At 39.1% G+C, this 22,338-nt stretch overlaps 2 protein-coding genes across 4 annotated transcripts; one reads left to right on the top strand and one right to left on the bottom strand.

Annotated features, from left to right (window-relative positions):
* Positions 1-64: 64 nt before the first annotated feature.
* hpn (hepsin) lies at positions 65-15,144 on the top strand. 2 transcript variants are annotated; one of them, XM_038712014.1, is made up of 13 exons: positions 65-450; positions 1,263-1,428; positions 8,609-8,764; positions 8,899-8,940; positions 10,065-10,194; positions 10,284-10,403; positions 10,596-10,636; positions 10,901-11,066; positions 11,820-12,010; positions 12,917-13,012; positions 13,263-13,405; positions 13,638-13,802; positions 14,230-15,144. In XM_038712014.1, the coding sequence occupies exons 2-13, from the start codon at positions 1,386-1,388 to the stop codon at positions 14,272-14,274; spliced, it is 1,338 nt and encodes a 445-aa protein (XP_038567942.1). In that variant the 5' UTR covers positions 65-450; positions 1,263-1,385; the 3' UTR covers positions 14,275-15,144. The 2 variants fall into 2 exon arrangements, with proteins under 2 accessions (XP_038567942.1, XP_038567943.1); XM_038712015.1 differs by having other exon boundaries at positions 68-450; positions 8,609-8,716.
* A 557-nt stretch (positions 15,145-15,701) lies between these two features.
* Positions 15,702-20,750, bottom strand: LOC119897954 (B-cell receptor CD22-like). Of its 2 annotated transcripts, none has more exons than XM_038712012.1 (10): positions 20,559-20,750; positions 20,000-20,338; positions 19,680-19,904; positions 18,969-19,247; positions 18,491-18,778; positions 18,228-18,306; positions 17,517-17,553; positions 17,081-17,242; positions 16,882-16,973; positions 15,702-16,424 (listed from the first exon to the last, which is right to left on the bottom strand). In XM_038712012.1, the coding sequence occupies exons 1-10, from the start codon at positions 20,596-20,598 to the stop codon at positions 16,364-16,366; spliced, it is 1,602 nt and encodes a 533-aa protein (XP_038567940.1). In that variant the 5' UTR covers positions 20,599-20,750; the 3' UTR covers positions 15,702-16,363. The 2 variants fall into 2 exon arrangements, with proteins under 2 accessions (XP_038567940.1, XP_038567941.1); XM_038712013.1 differs by having other exon boundaries at positions 17,517-17,547; positions 20,559-20,749.
* Positions 20,751-22,338: the final 1,588 nt, after the last annotated feature.

The raw sequence follows: 22,338 nt of genomic DNA, 5'->3' as shown, positions 1-22,338 counted from the left end.
AGAGCTCTCGTGCCCCATTAGTCCACTCAGAAACGTAAGCTGACGTCACTCGTGCCCCTCTAGTCTGCGCAGCTGAGCGCTCACAGGACGACCACCGCACAAACCGACAAACTTCGGATAAACTTTCACTAACTTTGTTTCCGTCTGTCCAATCCTCCAAATGTGTCTCTCTTCTCTATTAGAAGCGGGCGCCGGTGGCTTCGGTTGATAGAAACGATCGCTGAAATCTTTGCCACTTTTTTTTTCTGCCTTCTTCTATCGTTGGGGTCAGTAACCTGTGGAGAGAGCAATTTACCGAAAACTTTCTGTAGTGGCGTTTAAACAGTATTGTCGCCTGTCTAAGAGGCAAAAGTGTGTTTTTAAAAAATATATATTTTCGAAGCGGACAAAAAACAACTATTTGTCACTAACGGAGAAGGTCAGGGCTCCACCTGCTGCGAGATAAGACAGGTGAGGCACTTTCTGGAAAGTTTATTTCAGACCTGTGGTGTTATGCTAACTCTGAAAACAAACAATTAGCTATTAGCCTACTTTTGGTGTCATTAGTTAAATTCTCATTAATCTTTCTCAAGGCTATGCTGCAATATAGGCCTTCTAGTGGCCTAGTTAGTAGTAATTTGATATTGAAAATGTTTTAGTAAAATAAAGTAGACATTTTGTATAGTTTGAATTATTTCTACATTACAGTTTATTTTTAAGACATTTGGTCTGTTGAACCTGTTTATCCACATGTCCAATACTAAAGTGATACAATTATCATAGCAACATCTTTATTTTATAGTCTTTACAGGCCTTTAAACAACATAACATCAATAAAAACATTTTATTTTTATCTTTTTATTGTATAGTCATGTGATAGGAGATGGAACTTACTTATATTATACTTTACTTACAATAAACTATAGCCTTAATTCATATGACTTAATGTCAGGACAGTTATACTGTAACTGGTAACCTTTGGTGAGGCTTACTAAAGACAAAAGTTCTAAAAGTTTATATATGCAGTGGCAGAAAAAGCTTGTTCACATGATGGAAAATTAAAATATAAATAGTAGGAAAAGTAGCTCAGTTAGTATTCAAAGTCATTTCTCACATGGACTGACTAGTTCATCAGTTCTCCATCTTAGGAATTAGTCAGTTCAAACTTAATCCCATATCTCTGTCCACCTGGTTGTCTCTCTGATAAATGTTTATTGGAAAAAATGTAGTACTACCTACAATATGCTGTTTGTCACTTATGAGCCCAAATATTGTATTACCAGGCAAAAGTGACTGCCAAGGGCACAGACCACCTGCCCTGAGGAGTCAAGGAGAGAAGGAAGGAAGGAAGAACGAGAGGAAGGAAGGAGACAGATCATCTATTGTTGCCCTCTGACCCATACTGTATGCAGATGTATGCTGAGAAAGTTGTGACAGAGGGGAAGATGGGTGAGTGCACATAGTACATACACCGTTGCTCTTGCTCTCATTCTCTCGACCCCTCCCGAATCCTTCACTCACACACACACATGCACAGATTAAAATGCTGTGCTGGTCAGGCTGCCTGCTTTCTGTATTTGGGACCAGACATCAGTCCACTTGACAGTTAACGATTAACTGGTTTGTTTAAAGCTGCCTGGCTGTCTCTCTGATGTGCACTGGGTTTATTTTTGAGGTTTTTTCTTTCATCTTGGGAAACACATACTTCTATTGGCTATTGAATTTTTTCATCCAGATTAAGTTTGAACCCAAATAGAAATGTGATAGTGATGTTTATAACTGAAGGCCTTTGCACTAAATTACAGTTTATTGCAAGTCATTATATATACAGCAATAACGACACACTCTAGCAGCAGTCATAAACAAACAACCCCTGTCAGTGTGAACTGTGAAACTCTTTTTGTGATGCATATATGTGTTGGTCACTTAAGTGAAAGTAAATTCACCCGTTATATGTTTTACCCAATTACCCTGCTAGACAACATTAAACTTACCTACCTTACAATGCAGTGATGAATTCAGTGTCGGTACAGTGAAGCCAACAGTCTCCCATTAAGTGAAGTCTTAAGTTGAAAACATCACTTATCTGCTGTTCTCATCAGCATGTCTTCTTTGGTCATTGCATCCTTGTTGTGCTGTAACTTACTTTCTATGTCGGAACATGTTCAGCTAGACGTTTGGTTTTGTAGTTTCTTTTGCTTGACTGAAGAAGGTCCACCCAGATGCCGTGAGTCAGGCTGGGACTTTGGTGTGTGTAATTACAAGAGAAACACAGTCTAGGAGTGGCACATTTGGTGTGGCTTATTTTGTGTATGGATGTGCGTAGTGTAGGTGGGACATCATCTATTTTCAGATCCAAGCAGTGTACTTTAATCGTGACATGCTTACTACATTTGAAGACAAGAAGAGGAACACAAACATGCACATTGACACGCAAGCACTCCAGTGTGCAGGATATTTTTCTAATCAGGCTAATATTTACATCACAGTTTGATGGTGTTTATTTTTACTTTTCCTCCATGACAACATGAGTCAGAGCATCCGCTGTGTCTTCATCTGTTTGTGTGTGTGAGGTCTCCTTCTGTGTCTGCACACTTACCACACCTGGGTTCACTTTAGTCTACTCAGGAAAGGGATTTTTCCCCTTTAAACCCTTTTTCTTATTTAAATTGGAGTGAATATGTGTAAAATTAAGATCAATACTATTTTTGATGGGCCAGATACAGAAAATATGATCTTCCTGTTTTGAAAGTTGTTTTGTAATCTGTTTCCAGACGTCAGTGCATCTAAGAGGACAAAGGACACAGTAGATGTTGACTCTGCATTCAGATGCTAAGCTTGTCCATGATCCTTGAAGCCCGATTATTTTTCAAACTACTGCTTTAAGACAACACGGACGAGAAGTCATAAAAGTAATGTTGAAGAAATTATAAACGCTACTGTGCTTGCATGTCAGAACCATCTCCATAACAAAAGAGTAGTGATAGACCGCACACTCACAAGGCAGAGAAACAAAAAATGTATTCAGGACTTGTCAGTGTGGCTGCTGAGGAATGATGTTTGTGCTTCCCGTTGCGAGTTTTTGTGAAGGTGGTGAAAAAGTCATTTTCAAGCCCTAAATCAACTTTTCTAAATGTTAACATGTTTCTCCCATCCTAAATGTTAAAACACCTAATCTAAAGCCATAACTGGCTCGTTTCAAATATTATATTGTTATACTGTAGAGAATAATGCAGTTGAATGACGTCACTTCAGACAAACTGTACCCTACTCAAACAAATCAAGTCCTGACATCTACAGCATAACACAATGTATTTTTCTATTTTATTGATTACTGTATATTAGATTGATTTAAAAAAAAAAAAATCCTGTGTAATGATATCGGCATTATGTACAGTATCTGCTGCCCTGCTCTCTAAATATTGACAGTGGCCATTGAAAAACCCACTCGGCTGAAACAACAGAGCAAACTATCTGCTGCTGATGAATACTGTGACACTGTTGGAAGTTCTGGAAAAAAGCTAGTAAACAGACCATAAATTGGGATTGTTTTGTCTCGCAAAGAAGAGTTCCAGAGGGTTTTCCACAGAGAAGCAGATTTGTGGCCATGACTGTTTATAAGCCTTTGGAAAGACAAACAGTTACAGTATAGCAATAACACTTTTGGGGGGAGCTATTTAGATTAGTAGATATTAGCCTATTTAGAAAGTCCCTTCAGACGAAAGAAAATTTGATTTCTGAAAGAAAACATGTATAATTTGTTATATTTATTATTAAGTATTCTTAATACACAATGTGCTTTCTATGTATTTTCATGTTTTTTTCTCAAATGTGGTTTGGGGTGGGCGTGGACAGCTATACATCTCAGCTGGTACACAGCTGTTTCTTTTCACCCAACAGTGAGGCGCTGTAGTGGGAGGGCGTAGTCAGTGCAGAGTTAAGGGTATCCCTCCCAACATCGCAGAGAATGAGTAATGGCACAGTAAACTTTTTCCATGGTGCTGCTTCTGGCTGGTCATGTGACTCATGGATGAAAATAGAAATAACCCAAAATAAAATGTGTGTACGTTACGTCTGTGTGGAGTGATGATTCAGTCTCACCTCTCATGCCAGCGTCATTTACCACACTGGCAACAAGCCATGGCAAGAAACGACCCAGTCACTGAGGGGAAGCCCAACAACAGAAACAAATGCAACAACATTGTTTGTTTTGATCATATATTTTGATCAAGTTTCCAAATTACAATTTATTTTTTAAATGAATAGGCTGTAACTGAGAAACGTGTTGTAAATTATATGTGAATGTCGTACATATATATAAAGTTTGCAGCAAAATCCTCAGGGCTCAGAAGACAAAACTAACTGAACTGTACAACAAACGTGTGCTTAAGAACACAAAATATATCATGTATGATAGTTCTAACCGCCTGTATGCAGAATTTAAGATGCTGCATTCAGGTTCCCAACCACCAGTCAAAACTAGATATAAATTCATCTTCATACCCTCTGCTGTTTCTCAGCTCAGCTTTGCAAAGAATAGGTAAACGTCTGCTCAGAAGGCACACTTGAACTTTAACTTTAATGTATTTAGATACCCAGATGTCTGCCCATGCACTTTTAATTAACGTAGTTGTTGTAGTTGTCATGTATGTCTAATTTTATATTGCTAAAACGGCAAAATATATTGCCCCTTTGGGGACAAATTAAGGTCTTGAAATAGTTGAAATAGTAAAATTGTCTTACAGAGCCAAGCTAGAGTCAGTGAGCCTCATGCATGAATTATGCGTACAGACAGATTTGATTTTAAATTGTGACATTAATCAGTACTTGCATGACTCCTGTTTGTTCTTATGTAAGAGCAACAGCCAACTTGATTTTAATGCTGTAAAATATTAACGATGATGAAAAAGCAATAAACTTTTTGAAAACACAACAAAAACTTTCTACAATTATTAATTCATTTAATAAATTTAAATGTTTAGGCACACACTTAAAGATAATTAGGTGTAGCTTAAATGACAACATAATAAGACCGATATTCTCTCTCTCACACACAAACACACACACACACACACACACACACACACACACACACACACACACACACACACACAGGTCCAATCACTAATTATGACAGCACATGTCATTAATTAGGATTTTTCACATCTAAAATGGTACGAAGAGATGCCCAACCAAATCTGCAACGGCTTATTTGCTGCTGCTCGATGCGTGGGCCAACCAAGTCTTAAGAAGAGAGCTTGTGTTTAAATCTTGCTAGTTGATCCCAGGGTGTGCTGTCTGGTGCTGAGGGGATGTTTCCTATCTGTGGTAGGTCACTGTCCAGTGGAATATCAGGCTTCACCCCTGACAGAGAAACCTCTCCAATGATGGCTCCAATGTGCTCATCTGTGTGTGTTGTTTTACTCTGCCTCTGCTCACAAACAAACTAAATATAATGTTCTTTAATGAAACTTACTTAATCAAAGTTTCTATCTCTGCAGAAATCTTGAGGTTAACGTTACTAGTACAATTTCAGTGGCCTGTTGGTTTGTGATTTTGCACACAGCGCCAAAGTCTGCTGCCCTTACATGGGTTTATTGGGGCGTTTCCCCATGCGCAAGATCAAACGCAATTCATCAATACACTCAGGTGGGTAAGAACCAACTGTCAGCGAATCCCACTTAGGATTTTCTTGTTTTCCTCTCATTGCTTTCTGCAAGAACAACAAAAAGAGAAAAATAAGAAAAGATTCATGCATGAGACCCAATGTTACTAACATCTGATCTAGAACGTAACATTAGACAATGCAGAACTCACGGTGGGTCAGTGCTTACAGTAAATAGTAGGAGGCTGTCAGTTCTCGTTTATAGTTGGTGAAATTATATCTGTTTTCAAAATAAACAGTACTATAAACTTAATACGATTTTACCAGTCTTGTTTAACATAATGTGAAAAAGTTGTCTGGCAATTGGGTTACTATAAAACAAAATATACAACATGTGAGCTACACTCACAAATGTCTATGAACTCTTACAATTGCAGTGTAGTCGTCAGCACATAATACCACAGCCATTTCAGAAGAACCCAGCCTCATAACACGCATGCAGACACACACAGGACAAGGTGGTCTCAAGTGGACGTGGACACAATAGAGTGCTTGTTCTGTCCTGCAATGTGATTGTGAAGAGTGCTGAGTTGGGGGGAGGAGAGCAGGAAAGAAAGAAGGAGTTTGGGGAGTCTAGGTGAGTATGTGCTGGAGTTGAGGTGTGTAGAGGAAACACTGAGGTATTTCCTGGAAGACACAATCTGAATGAATGAACACAAGCCTGTAATGTCCTTGTGATAACATATCCAGTGACATTGATCATATACTCATTATGTTCTCTCCTTTTTGTTTCTCACTTTTCTGCCGGAATATCCTTCATCTCTCTCTGACCTTCGGGTCAACAATGTTGATCACAGTTTCACAACTGAAGGGACAATAACACCATTATGATGCCCACTGGATGTTTGGGGGGGGGGGGGGGGGGACAGGTACGGAAGAAGAAGAGGGAGCAGACATGAGGCACAAACAGGGGAAAGAGGTAGGAGAGAGATGGGTACAGAGGGAGGCAAGGAAGGGTTGGGAATTTTCAGAGAAATGCAGTCAGTAGAGTTGGTCAGGGAGAGGTTGTTAGTGTAGAGGGAGGGAGCGGATGTGAGGAGATAGCTGAGACGGAGGTTAAGGTCACTGGATTAGCAGGTCTCCACAGCTATCACGTTACTTGATAACAACATAGAAATTGGACCAAGCAGTTTAAGTGGTTCTGTGCAATACTGGTCCCTTGTCATTCATTGAGTTATTTACCTGCACAGATTAAGACACAAGACTCAGGGGTCTGCATATAACCTGAGGATACTGACGCTGAGTTGGTAACTGTGCAGGATCATCAGTATCCAGATGCCCCACGTCCTGTGGGACCTTCTATGTCTAAATAAAAATGCCTCCTTACTAACCTTCCCTATGAACATTTATATTTGATAGGCCTAATGTTACAATTCCATCGCAACATTTAAACATTACTTTTAGGGATGCACGATCCAACTTTTTCAGTCCCGATACTGATACCAATACCTGAGCTTTGGATATTGGCCGAAGCGGAGTACCGATCCGATATCAATGTAAAATGAATAAGTTGAATTCCTAACTGTGAGATTGTTAAGGTGTCACACTGTCATGGCTCACCTGAATGCTTGAACAGAGCCGTCGTTAAGTGAAAGTGTCTGCTGTATATTTCGTTGCACCTTTTAGAGACAACTCATACCTTTCACACAGAGATCCTGCAATAAAGGCGAAAAGAATGTCCGCCAATATAGTGCACTCGCTCACTCATACTGAACAAAATATTGTGGCATAATCCCGCAATCTCGATCCAGCTTTCCGGGTTACCTGCAGAGTCCACTGAGTCCGCCTGTGCCGCAGCTGCCAGAGCTTATAGATTACCTTAAATCTCAGCATATCTCAACCCATCTTCAACCTGAGTGTGGCTGTGTAGCACTTTTAAAGTTAAATATTCATCAATATAATCAGCTGGATTGGGGATTTTTTCAGGCATGTATCGTGTTTTGGGACACCATTAAGTTTTTAGTAGTCATATAAAAGTTAAAGCAACAGATAACACAATGTAACCTTGCCTAAACTTTGCCTGTGGTCAAGATTTACAGCTTTGTGATCTGATTTAAAGTGTTTTGATGATGAAAATGATGATGACCAAGATGATGATGATGGTGAGGACCATGGCTTTGTGTAAATCGTTGATGGTGGGAAGTGAAATAAGTTGACCTATGTTTAATGATAAGGGGCGTGCATAACAGACTGACAGTTCACATAAACAGAGGATGTTTTTGTATGTTCAATATTAATATTTTCACTTCTCCTCTCCTCCACATTAAAGACAGTAAAAATCCCTGATAAGTCACATGTAATCTCAAAAAGAGGAAGGGAAAAGAGAAACAAAATAATTAAACACCAGTGAACTTTTTTCACAACTGACTTGTGAAAGCAGGAACAGGACAGGTGTAACTAATAAAATTAATTATGGCTGTGACCTTCAGAAGTGTCGTAGGAAGCCATCTGAATGGATGACACATGTTTTTTATTCCATTATGTGTTTGCAATGAAACATATGTATTAACTCAAAGCTGTGTCTCAGAGCAGACGATAACAGGGCCATAACAACACCCGCATGTAGGTGCATAAACAAAGTGTTCGTGCACGTGGCGCAGACATGGCACAATATGCTAGTTTGAGAGTTTGTTCATGCTTTGTGGAGAAATGCAAGACTTTGTACTATTGATCTAATCTGTCATTTGTACTGTTTAGTTTGTGCCAGTAAATGTGCTGCATGCCCCTTCACATTTGGACAGTGAGCTGAAACCTGTCATTTTGTTTTTTGTATGCTGGCTTAAGAGTCCAGAAAAAGAGCTTTAGTTCTCGGTTGTAATATTTTGTCTTTTCTTTAGCCACCTGAGTTTGTTTGTATGTTGTATAATGTCAAAGGCTTGAGTGCTGCTGTATATGTATACAATAAAGTATGTCTCTATTTATACTGTCAGATATATATATGTGTGCGTGTGTGTGTGTCTGCAGGGAACAGGGGAATCTCTCTGACCTGTGTATTGACGCCCTGCCGTGTGATTGGGGTGTGTGTGATGCTGATGACCTTGGGAGCCATCGGAGCAGCCGTCTGGGCCGTAGGTCAGACCACGGGCTTTCACTCAGACACACATTATTGGCCAACATGTGGTGACCATAATCTTGTTGTTTTTTATTTCAAGGTGTTTCTGTAGTTCTCACTATCAAAAATTCTTTCTTTATTTGCTATTATACATATCATTGACTTCACAAATGCCTGCTGTTTTTTTATAACCCTTCTGTAGTTACATATTGCACAATGGAGGAAGACACAGGACTGTATGATGGTGAGTAAGAGACGACAGATACAAGTTTACGTTCCTTCAAACAAACACCATCTGCCTCTGCCGTCCCTACACACAAAACAATGTCAGTCCGGCTGCTATCATCAGTAACACCCCAACAAGCTACCACATGCCATCAGAACAGGGGCATCCCTCTCTAACTTCAAGAAGCTCTTGAAAACTTACCTCTTCTGAGAATACTTCCTCTTATGACACCTCTAACCCCAAACCTCAACATGCACTTCCTGTGCTCTTCTTTTTCTTTCTCTTTATAGTTCTCTTGTATTCATTACACTATTCGTGAACTGTTACTTCTTCCCCTAGGTATTTATCCCACTGATGCCGTATGCACTAATAGCTCTTGCTAGTATTTATTGTTGTTCTTACTAGAATATATTGTCACTTGTAGATCTCTTACTTTACTGATGCTTGTATGTTGTTCCTCAAATGTTCCAATTAATTTTGGTGCTGATCCAGGATGTTCTTTTACAGGATTTTGTTTTTTTACATTGACCGGATATATAATTTGATGCATATTCAGGTCCAGATGCATATCACATTTAAAAACAATGTGAATTATCAAAATAAAATAACAAATTGAAAACATTTAAAATATTTATAAACAAGATTCTTCTACTTACAGCTGCTCTCCATAGGGGCAACTGCAGAGGATAAACATTTTCTGGGGAACCTCCCAACTCCAACCCAGCATGGAGATCTGATGATACTCATATTTGATTTGGCATAGTTTTTTCTTCTTCCTGACACTATACCTGGGTTTGGGACCAGCAATTAGAAATGCACTGGCTTAGGCATCCCCAGTGGCTGGGGTTCAGTGTCTTTCCCAAGGACGAGGTGGTGATCGAACTGTGATCAATAGACAACCCACTTTACTACCTTAGCCACAACCGCCCCCTTATAAACAAGATATAAACTGCACTGCCATTAGAACAGGCTCAACTCGGACGTTTAATAGACAAAAAGAAAGTTACATTTGTGGTAGAAGCAGGAAATAAATAGACAACTAACTTTGGTCTCAGAAAAACAATTAAATCATCACAGTGAAAAAAAGTGTGTGGGATTATACCAAGCTTGTTTTAAAAGTAACCCCACATCATTCCCCGCAGTCCAGGTAAATTCTGCCGACCAACATCTCAGAGTCTTTGACTCTGCCCAGAGGAGATGGCGCCAGGTGTGTTCCTCCTCAGCCAATGAGCTGCTAGCTAGCATCAGCTGTGAAGAAGTGGGCTTTGTCAGGTGAGATATTTATTACAGTTATATCTCAATGTTTTCATGCAGCATAGTATGATACAGTACTAAAGTGTGTGTGTGTGTGTTTGTTTTAGTGTGGTGAATTACTCAGTCACATCAGTGCCAGAGGCCAGTGCAGATGGTGGGGAGTTCTTCTGTGTCCGACAGGAGGAGCTCAGCTTCGGCAAGAAAATCAAAGACTCGTTGTTCCCATGGTAAAAAACGCCTGTCTGTTTGATCCTGCACCTCTCTCACAGCAGTCTAACCTTCTAATACATTGTCCTCTCTGTTGCTCTTCCTGCCTTCTGTCCACTCGATTAACATAGAGAAAGCTGAACAGTAAGTTCAAGTTAGGACTTTTTTTTTCTCTGCCAGGCGGTTACTAACTCTGTTTGTCTTTGTTTCAGTGACTGTGAGAGCAGGGAGGTTCTCACACTGTTGTGCCAAGGTAAGCCGTGAGCTGAGATCTGCACTCATTCTGTCCGGCACACTTCGCACTCACCTCTCATCTTTTTCCACATGGTGGGCTTCCATCCTCATCCATTTTATAGCTCGGATTTTCTCCTCTTTCGCTCACTTTTTCTCACTCTTGTCTTGTGTGTCCTTGCTCTGTGTCACCTGTATGTATATGTTTAATTATTTCACTTACAGTTTACCCAGACAGTAAACTTTTTTTTCTCTCCCACTTTGTCAATTGCTCTGTCCTCGGCAGACTGTGGCAGGCGTAGTTTTGCAGCAGACCGTATAGTTGGTGGTGTTGATGCCAGGCAGGGCAGTTGGCCTTGGCAGGTCAGCTTGCAGTACGACGGAGTTCATCAGTGTGGGGGATCCATCATCTCGAACCGATGGATTGTCTCAGCAGCTCACTGCTTCCCCGAGTAAGTAATCAAGCCTGAATTTTTTACAGACTTTTAACACATGATGGGCAAATTGGATTATTTTTAGATTTTTAGATTTCATATTAGGAAAAGTCCGGGTCCACATGAATTGGCGTGTATGGCTGAAGAAGGTCTGATTTAAATCTGGCATTTTTTGTAGAACCAGACTGATAAATTGGTGCGCCGATATTATTGGCCGAAATGAGCCAATTACTTATTAATCGGTATCAGTGTTTATAACAGCTGATAGATGACGATCCAAAAAGAAAAGAAAAAATTAGTGTTGTCGTTGCATAGATTGTCCACCAGACACTGGTGCCAAAAAATCCACCACAAATAATAATCAGCTATACTTAAAAGTACTATTTATAACAATAAAACAGTTTAGTTTTAAACTGCATTATGTCATGTTATCTGGGTGAAGTCTCATAACTACACATAACAAATGTTAGGAAGATACTTTGTTTATGTTATGTGATTCTGTAAAGAAGAAAAAAAAGATTATCGGACAATATATCATAATATAGGATTTTCAAATTTTCAGATAGTATCAATCTTTAAAATCCTATATTGGTCAGGCTCTCGTTTTTTAGGGATACTTTGTGGTAATTGTTTTGTCGTTTGTGTGAGACTCAAGCTGAATCATGTTCGTTATCATGTTCTTCACAAACTACTGTTTGTGAAGAAGCTTATAATGTATAAAACCTGTGTGAGACATCATCGCTTCTGCCTCTTTCACTCTTTCTATGCTAGGCGGTATCGCTTTGTTAACCGCTGGCGTGTTCTCCTGGGCTCCATCTATAATAAACCAGTCAACGCCAACGTGGCGGAGGTGAAGACCATCGTTTACCACAGCAGCTACCTGCCCTTTGTAGATGCTAACATCGATGACAACAGCAGGGACATCGCTGTTCTGGCTCTCGCCCAGCCCCTCACTTTCAATGGTAGGACCCACAAGTGCATACACACAATGTCATCAAATGAGAAAAACACTCTTCTAGTATTTGATTGCATGAGAACAATTTTTAGAGATGGGGAAGAATGGCAAAGAAATGAGTCAGAGAGCTACAGATCCATTTTGGTTTTGTCTGCTTCCCAGATTTGAGTCAGCAGGACAAAAGTTATTTTATTTAACATGATTATATCAGCACTGAACGGGATGGAAACTGTGACCACCTCCTTTAATAAAATATCCACACTTTATTTATGAGAAGTCATCAGTCTTCTACTTTATGTTACTGTAATCTACTGGGACTTGTAAGAGGATGAGGAGAAAGTGTGATTTATCTTGTCATTATAGGTTAGAGAGAGGCAGAGGTTAGCTTTGTTTTTTGACGGTAAACTAAATCAACATACTTAATGGGTTGGCAAATCTTTTGAGGGAATGACCAATATCTAAATGCAAGAGAAAACGAAATGATGACACCCTGTGCAGAGATGGACGTAGAGGAACAAAGCAGTGGCTCAAGTTTGTGATACAGGGCTATATAAATAAAACTGACTTGTTTCTGAAATGTACATGAAACTTGAATGCAATCACAACTGAAAATATGGTGGCTTCTGATGATGATAATGTCCTATCATGCAGTAGAAGACAGGAGTAGTAGAAACTCTAAAAGCAAAGTGTCAGTAGGTCAAGTCTGACATCTAGTGTTTGCCATTTGTTACAGCCTGGATCTCATTTATCTTCTCTGTTACTTATCATGCTTCCAGTATAGTGTTTGGTTCACTGATCAGGACCGTTGTATTTCATCACTTCCCCTGTCTCCCTCTCCTGACACATGTCTGGTGGTGAGGTATTATTATGTACATGTGCTTGCTTATATCTTAATACACATGTTTGTGTGTAGAATACATCCAGCCCATTTGCCTGCCAGCATACGGTCAAAGACTAATAGATGGACAGATGGGAACAGTAACAGGCTGGGGAAATGTAGGATACTATGGTGAGTCTACATTTTTTTGCAGCTGTAATGTAATGCACTGCATGAAATTACATGTTGGATGACATTATTTGCACTTTTGTGAAAATGGGACAGCCTTTCTTTTGCTTTTCAGTAGTTTTTGTTTTAAACATCTCAGTGTGCGCAGTGTGCTATTGCCACAAACAACAAGCACCAGTGTACACTTTGAACAAAATTAATATATAGAAATCTGAGAGTGCTTTGAAAATTTTTTGATATTTGTCACTTGCAGGTCATCTAGCAGATATTCTCCAGGAAGCGAACGTCCCCATCATCAGTGACAATGTCTGTAATGCCCCTGATTACTATGACAACCAGATCACCACCAGTATGTTTTGTGCTGGTTATGAGAAAGGAGGCACTGATGCCTGCCAGGTCAGAGTATGCCTGTGCTAGGGTTTCTAATTAGGGATCTTTATTCTGTGATTCGTCCTTGTGTGTATGTCTACATTGTTTGCCTATAAGCTGAATGCCTTTGTGTGTCCAATGCATATACCTGGTTGTCTTATATGTTACTGGATTCCTAGTTACATGAATTTCTTTCTCTGCTTGCCTAAATAGAGTAGCTGTAATGCGTGTGAACTGCTATAATCCTCTGCGGTTTTAGGGAGACAGCGGTGGCCCTTTTGTGGCAGATGACTGTCTGTCTAAGACCAGTCGGTATCGTCTGCTGGGGGTGGTGAGCTGGGGAACAGGCTGTGCCATGGCCAAGAAACCTGGCGTCTACACCAGAGTCTCTCGATTTCTGCCATGGATATCTACGGCCATGAGGGTGAGAGACTGGCAACTTCATGGGCGTTGCCCACACTTCCACATACAAATACAAGCAGCCTGTATTCACATTTAGGTTGTGAGCAATTACTCCTTTGGACTACAATAAAAAAACATTTTAAAATTCAAAGCATCTGGTATTGGGAAAATATTTATATAAAGCATGAAAAAACAACTGTAGAGCACAAACTAACTCACTCACACACACTAAATGTGTGATTTCCAAATTCAGGAAACAAAATGTCTAAATAAAGTGTTGTGCTGTCGCTAAATGTGCAAACAGTTATGCTCAGAGTTACCAAATTAATGTTACACACATACTTCAAGATTGGCGTTTAAGTTTTCAGTCAACTACATCTAACATTTAATTTGTTCTTGTGACATTACAGATGTGTTTAACAACTTCTGCTCTCACCTCTCTCCTCCAGAACTATCACAACTCACCGGGGGTTCACAAATTGGCCCGGACATGAGATTCCTACTCCCATGTTTCTATTTTTTCTACTCTTGGATGACAACATTAAAATAACTTGTAGATGTCAACGGGGACTGTACACTTTCATAGTGAGCATTTAACCAGTTCCTGAATCAATTGGCTCTTAAAAGCCTGTATCTTTGCGGTGACAGACAGAGATATAAAGTGTTAAACTCATCAGCATCAAAGGTCGACTTACTTATTATTGTGATGTTAAATATTGATAAAAGGGCAAAAGTGAAATAATATTAGAATTACCATACTGGAATTAACATGCCAGTTCTGTAAAATAAAATAAGATGATGAGATAACTGTCTTTTTTAGCTGCATACTTTTCACTAGAACTCATGTTAGAAATAACCATTATGACTAATGAGCTCACCAGCATTCAGACTTGTAAAGGCTCAGGTTCATCTTAAGCATTGTAAGTGTAATTGCTGAATGATTGATACAGTAAGAGACTTAAATCCCTTACGTGGTTTTATCTTGTTCTACACGAGTCACTGTCTTCAGTGCCAGCAGACTGCGCCCTCGATTTGTAATAAAGATCAGTAAAGATCTTGTGCAAACTCTCTTTAACATTGTGCAACACTAAGACGCAAGCAGACACACACACACACACACACACACACACACGTATGTATTTTTATATGCAGCAGCCTGAGTTTTGTATGAAAAATAATTATTCAAATTTCCACATGAAATGGTGAAGATGCTTAAATTGAAATCAGTATTTGGTTGTTGTCTTGTAAATATTAGTCAATGTTTTTGTTTATGTAGATGTTTTTTGAGACATGTTACTGATGTTCATGATACTGATGTTCATGATCCACAGATCTTAAAGCCAAGAGTGCAATAACAAGCTAAATCACTTTCTCAGAATATCCTTTTCTGCAGCATATTGATGACCAGATTTCAAATGGTAATGATGTTTCAGCACATTAACTGCGATGAATGGGTACTTGTTATTTACTAAAATGTCCTACAGTCATATTTAACATAAACCACAAAAACAACATTTTAGGAAATGTGCTAGGATTTGATTTGTCAGGAGAGAAATAAGTCGCTATACTACTGTACATTTGTTTTAAAAGTGAGTGAACTTTTACATTAAAACAAAGAAGGACAGACAGGATCCACACACTGGATTCAAGCTCTCAAAACTTTACTGGTCTGTAGAAAGGAAGTGTTTTGACCCAATCTGGCCTTCAGGCAACTGGCCAAAGATCAGGTGTACTGTACGTTGGCACAAAAATGACTGCACCCTGCTGACGTCATGAGCAAACACAAAATAAACAACAATATTTTACAATATGTCAAGATACATTATTAAAAAATATAATGTCGAAATTTATTACTGTAGATACATATATACTGTATACTGCACCTGGCCTTAATAAATGATGGGATGTGAACACAACTAACTTTCTGCAAAATAGACTTTAATCCCTTCTGGCACTGATTTTTAGCTCCTGTCTAAACACAATGTCATTTGCATTCATAAAGTCCTACTTCTCACCACCAGTCCCCCCTTTGAAATCAAATAAATGTATGAACATTTAGAGCAATTATGTTTAGAAGAGATATAAATATTAAAAATGTAAATTGTTGCATTGTATTGAAATAAAGCCTTGATTAAAAAAATATTTGATCACAGTCATTGTGTAACACTAATATCACATTTATTTTCTTAAATCTTTAATTCTAACTGTACAGACTGCAGTGAACAATCCTAGACACAACAGAAAGACATGTAGACAGAAATCTGATGTTTCAGGAATCTTTTCCAAACAGTCGATTCAGTATATCAAAAATATTTAAGGTAAAAATAAATACCTACATTGGTGTTCAGTAGTACTAAAAAAAAGCCTTGTAAAACACAGCAGTATAAATTAATATAAATACAAAGTATAAAAATTTATTCTGAACACTTGTGAAAACAGGGTTGTTTAAAGACTTGCACATCTCAATGTAACCTTCCTGAGGGACTGAGCTTTGAGCTTTTCATCAACTATCTTAAGAGGAAGACAGCATATGTTTTTGATGACAATGAAACTGCACTCAGGAGTGAAAGGTTCCAATCAAACTCAGCTGGATTTAGCCACTATGGCATAGATCACTGCGTCGTCAGTCTCTCCTGCTTTGGACCTGAGGAGAAAATGATGGTATTTGTGAATTTTATTTGATGAAAGAGTCATATTATTACGCTCATACGACACATGTTAGGTTTTTAAGGTGGATGCTGGTATTTTTATGCGATTGCAAATTAAGTCAATGCAACGATGGGAGTGATGGAAGTGATGAAATCTGGTGGGTGCGATTTGGGACAAAGATCTCTTAATCTCTTTTAGAGGCCAGTTAGTCTTATGGTCAGGAGGAATTTGCACTTGTGACCTCAGTTATTGTAAAATCCTGTCTACAGCCCTTCTTATCAGCGTCGGGAAAACGCGTTCTTTTATCTATTCATGTATTTTTTTTGTGATGTGGTTATTTAATACTATACAGTCACAGTAACGAAGGTTAGACAAATGAACTAAACTTGACCGACAGTGAGTAATAAAGTGCAGTGACAGTAGTGCTGTGATTGCTCGAACAGTGAACCTACCTGCTGTTGTTTATGTGGCGTGGAAGACTGGGATCTCTGGGTTTCTGGGTCACTGCTGTGTAGGTAACCTCATCTTCAGAAGACACAGGGGCCTGAGGAGAGAGGAGAGGAGTCCATTTATTCAAAATCCGCATTTGACATTTGATTGTTGGGAGTAGAGATGATGTGTTGAACCTTCCTGTTTGTGCACCATATTTACATCATGTTCACGGTGTGAGCTCCTCTGTGAATGAGGAGTGATGTCAGTAACAGGCGGAGGAGAGGATGGCAACCTGTGGATGTTGGCGTACACACTGTTTGATTCATCTTCAGTGGCTGAAGAGCTTAAGCCTCTCCCATTGTGCTTGAAGCCTAACATAGTCTGTTGGAGGCGACACAACTAAAGTTAGATAAGGTTTTCAACTGAATGATCCATCTAGGTTTATATCATTGAGGACTTGTAAGCATGTGCTTTAGCTTAACTAAAGTTTCTGTTTTGTTGGTATTGCATAAAAGAGACATGGCATGAATAGAGATAGAACGAGATATTTTACTTTTTTAAATCATTGTTAGGACCCAAAATTCCCCCAAATGCTTCATCACTGACACTTAATCGTTAGAGTTTAATCTGACACTTGAGTTGTTTAATGACTTACTTCTTTCTCTGCATGGATCCTCTGTTTCCTCCTTTTCCTCCAAGACAACAAAAACCCAAAATAAATCAATACATATATATGAAATAACATTACTGTTAGCTCACTCAGGACAGTGCGTTCTTGAATTGTTGCTCAATCTTTGACTTTCACGTTTTAGAGAACTTGTAATAATGGGAAACACAGCAGCTAGAAACTACTGGCAAGGATACAGATTTTCTCTGACCATCAAATTTTTTACTGTGTTAGAGGTGAGCTGTTTGATTGATGAAGATGTCCCTTAATCAAATGTATCTCATAATAAGATGTATTGTTGCAGATACAATCAGTACCGAGTATACAGTGAACAGTATGTAGAATTCTGTATACCTATAATGACATGATACTCATGAAAATAACATTAAAGTTCCACCCTTCATCATTCATCATGTATTGAAGGAACAAAGACAACTACAGTTAAAATATATCTATATCATCACATATTCAATATGCCAATTGCATGTAAAAAAAGAAAGGAGGAAGCAGTTAAAAGTGGAAACAGAATGGAAATTAAGATGACACACATATATCATGGCAACACTGGGCAAAACTCATACAAAATGTGGAAGAAAGGATGGCAAAAATGATTCAAAGATGCATGTACAAGTCAGTGGCTAACAGTAAAAATGACATGTGTCATACGGTCACATTCACTCTCTCAATCATTTGACTCACCAGAAGAAAATAAGAACTAACACAAGTGTCAGAAAAAGAGAGACTCCAAGTCCAGCTAAGATTGGGAGGGGCATGCCACCTGAGGAGAAACACACTGTGTGGTGAGAATACTGTTGGTAGAGTGGAAAAAATAAGCACTTCCGCAATGTGCCGCTTTAAAGTGAAGATGAAATGTTCCAGAACAAAGCAGCGGTAGTAGTAGTAGTAATTTTTAGCTATGCATCATTTTAAATTATTATTTTTGCTAGTGAAGTCACACAAACCATGCTCCTCTTTCATCATGGCTACCAGCACCTCAGTTGAGTTGCTTTCCCCCAGTCTGTTCCTGGCCTGGCAGAAGTAAAGTCCAGTGTGTGACGCATTTACAGAGGGGAGAGACAGCACCTGTCCGGAGCCCACCTGGAGCATGGAGCTGGAGCTGGGAGAATCTATCCTGTACCAGGTGTAGTTGTCTGCTGCAGGGTTAGCAGCACTGCTGCAGGTCAGATTCACACTGCTGCCCTGAACAACGGGTGGTGGGTCCATTGAAACAGAAACATTCACTGGACGGTCTGAAAAAAAGGAACAAACATTGCTCATGATAACAGTTTTATTCCGAAAAGAGACAGAAATCAGAAGTGCTCTCACAACACTATTGCTGTATCAAAAAACATAATCTACTAGAGCAGTAGTTCCCAACCTGGGGTCCCTTGTGGTGTAAATCTGAGGGGTCACATGATGATTAAATGTCACTAGACTTACACTGGACATCAAGGGGAACCTGAGTAGAGTTAATCAAGTCACTGCCCCTCCAGCTGATGTTATTCCAGGCCTGACAGTGATACAGCCCGCTGTGGCTGGGCTGCACGTCAGAGATGTTGTGGTGCTGTCCTGAACCGATGAAGTGTCCGTCTTTATACAGGCTGTATCCGCTTTGTGTCACAGGTGGGTTTGCATCACTGCTGCAGGTGAGAGTCATCGAACTTCCTTTGAAAATGTCTCCTGATGGACTTATTGACAACGAGACTTTCTTGGGAGCATCTGATTGAGAGAAGATAGGAATGTTTAGCCTCACACAGATAATATAAAATAAACCTGGATCATTAAATAATATGAAGCATGAACAGCACGAAGCAAAGCTATTTCTAGTAATTTTCCTCACTCTTAATTAGAGAACAAATTGTTAATAATACTTTAAAAAGTCAATGAAACGTCATTAAACGTCTTCTGTAATTGGTGGCGCATCCTACATTGAAAAGTGTTTTAATATATTGTGTCTTCAAGATCAGATCTTTATTGCTATATGTTTATTTAAATAGACATCCAGGTGTTAAATGTGAGCAGTTGTTGACTTCACCTTATAAATGAAACGTAGAGGAGGCGGATTAAAAGATGACTTTTAAGCTTTGAGACACAGGATAATTTCATAAGAAGCTTTGAAATGTTTTGTTTAAGTGTTGATCATGTGCTTACATTGAACATTCAGAGCTACAAAGGCAGATCTGGCTGTCTCTTGTCCCAGGACGGCACAGTAGTACCTCCCAGTATCCTCTCTCCTCGCCTGGAAGACTGGATTTGGTACAGCTTGTCCATCTCTGTACCAGACTATTGTTGTAGGTGTAGGACAACCTGACACACAGGTCAGCTTGACATCATCTCCCTCCGTCACAGTGCTCGGCTGTACAACAGCGGTCAACTCTGTGTCAGAAACAGAAGCAGAAACCAAATCATTCCACTAAAATAAATGATAAATTCATGATAAATGCACCCTTCTCCATTATTTTGTCACTTACCTTTTACTGACAATTGAAGGAATGTTTGACTTCTCCATCTGTTGAGTGTTGTCACAAAACTAAAATAGTATGCACCACTGTCATCGTCATGCACGTCATTGATCTTCAGACTACAGTCACCTCGTTTGTTGCCCGCATATACAAAGTGGTCTGGGGATGACTGGAGGTTTGACACAGGAAACAACCTATGCCGGCCAGATACAAGCCAGGCTTTAGACCAGGTGACTGAAGTTACAAAATGACCAAAAGGATAGTCATACTTGCACTTTATAACTATTGATGTCCCTTTCAAAGCACACTGATCATTAAAGGTCACCCTCCAGTCTCCACTCCAGACACCTTTGGGAAAAAATTAAAAATATGCAGTTGGTTATGCTTGATTGTAACGTTCCCCCACAAGATATGGTAAATAACATCCAGAACAAACTGAAATTAGACTGTATTAAATGTATTTATTGTAATTGACATTTTGTAATTTAATTTAAATTTGTAATTTATAGTCCATTATACATTACATTCCATTTCCTATACATTCATTTAAAATAATGTGTCTCCTTACCTGGCATTATTACCAGAATAACCAGAATCAAACTTTCCATTATGAAAATCAATCTGCAACGTTGTCACACAGGACACAGATTAATGTATAGCCTGTGTACAGCCGACTGCAGCAGAAAATAAAAACACACAGATATTGTGTACAAAGTCTAACAGTACTCACCAGCTAAAGCAAGCTGACTAATTGTACATTCTTGAGGTTGATTTTGTGGCGTGAAAGCAGAAGTGGAAAGTTATCTCCTCCCCGCTTTCTCTCATCATGTCATCACACATTCAGGGTGCTGATAAAATGAAGTTAGTTAGTTAGAAAGTCTCAAATAATACAATCCGAATCTGAACACATACAAACATGTAAGGTATCTGGCATGTAACAGATCTACAGGTTATACGCCACGCAAAGACACAACAGTACTGTACACGTTCATTATCCAGTATCACAAACTGAGGGGGGAGCTTCACTGGAGAGTTTACTCACCATTCACTCTCAGTTAGTTTTTCCCCCCATTGTGTTTCCAAATGTCCCTGGGTTTCTCTGGGACATGTTGAAATGTAACAGACGATGCATTAATCATTCAGTGCTGGCATGCGCCACTGCCAGTCAAATCGAGTGATGCACGTGACCACGCAATGCAGTGATCTCAATACTCAATGCAATGGATAAATGGTTTTGTCCTGTGTCATCAGAAGTGTGGATGGTATCTCCACAGGACCCCTAATGGAAGAGCCGTATGAATGATATTCCTTATATCTTTCACCCTCAAGCTAAATAATATACTGGGAGTGTTAGAACAGAGATTGATAAACTTTCTTAAAACTCTGTGAAGATGGTCCCTTTTGTCTTTGGACACTGTTGTGCTTCAGAGAGATAATTTCCAGTGATGGTTTCTCATTCTAAAGGCAACATGATCTATGCTTGTCCACAGGGTGGTGTTACTGGTCTATGCAACCGATGGAGGGAATGCAAATCACTGATGGGTTACAATAAGAAACTTGTGACTAAATGCAACTATGCCTGATTCACAAACACTAATTTTAAACAGGAGCAGTCTTTCTGTTTTCATATGTTTAATGTATAATGTGTTGACCATTATGCCTTTCAGGTAGCATCAATAGGCCTTAAATTGTGCAGGTCTAAAGAGTATTTTACACTGTATCATCATAGTACAACATTGTGCACAAACCTAATTGTCCCAAATCTGGTCTCCACTTGTTCTTGTTTTCTCCTCTGCTCCATTCAGTGCCTCACTACCTGATATGAGGTGGCTGATAATAGAGAGAATGAGTTGTAATATCATGAAAAGCACACTTTTATTGTTGTCTTTAATTGAATTGAACTCTAACTTAGAATATTTCCACTGTGGCTCCACATCAAGAGAGGAAATGTCACAATAACTACATGATAGTGACACGTTTATTGCAACAAACATTTCCACTGCACCATGCAGGTTAGAGAGTAAGATTTCAGAAAAACAAAACAAAAGCTTAATGATTTAGTAACTGATTGTGAAGTTGAGTGACAAGAAAAGAATAAGTAAAAAATATTGAGATGTGTTGTTGTGAAAAATGGAAGAAGCAGAATGTGCACAGTAATTGTGTGGTTGTTTTGCTCGTCAGTGTCATTTCAAAACTGCCAAAATGCAGCAGTTTCATTTCCCCACATTTTGTAAGATCATGTCTGAGGTGCGAGATGTAAAATTTCACTACCAAAAACAGATAACTGTAAGTCACTATTTTTGATATGAAAGAATCTATTAAGTAAATAGGACATGTTTGGGTGCTTC

The sequence above is a fragment of the Micropterus salmoides genome, unplaced genomic scaffold (assembly GCF_014851395.1).
Source record: "Micropterus salmoides isolate LMB-PRFRI ecotype aquatic unplaced genomic scaffold, ASM1485139v1 Ms_hic_scaffold_11, whole genome shotgun sequence".
In the NCBI taxonomy this organism is placed as follows: domain Eukaryota; kingdom Metazoa; phylum Chordata; class Actinopteri; order Centrarchiformes; family Centrarchidae; genus Micropterus; species Micropterus salmoides.
Note: the sequence above shows the minus strand (reverse complement) of the source record. Positions and strands in the feature narration are given on the sequence as shown.

Excerpts from the sequence above, each read along its gene's own strand:
- hpn (XM_038712014.1), top strand. The coding sequence starts at position 1,386 with ATGCAGATGTATGCTGAGAAAGTTGTGACAGAGGGGAAGATGG. Across the intron at positions 1,429-8,608 it reads TGTGACAGAGGGGAAGATGG|GGAACAGGGGAATCTCTCTG; the intron begins GTGAGTGCACAT and ends GTGTGTCTGCAG. Across the intron at positions 12,011-12,916 it reads CCAGCCCCTCACTTTCAATG|AATACATCCAGCCCATTTGC; the intron begins GTAGGACCCACA and ends GTTTGTGTGTAG.
- LOC119897954 (XM_038712012.1), bottom strand. The coding sequence starts at position 20,598 with ATGGAAAGTTTGATTCTGGTTATTCTGGTAATAATGCCAG. Across the intron at positions 17,554-18,227 it reads TTAGTTCTTATTTTCTTCTG|GAAAAGGAGGAAACAGAGGA; the intron begins GTGAGTCAAATG and ends GTTGTCTTGGAG. Across the intron at positions 16,974-17,080 it reads GCTCACACCGTGAACATGAT|GCCCCTGTGTCTTCTGAAGA; the intron begins GTAAATATGGTG and ends CTCTCTCCTCAG.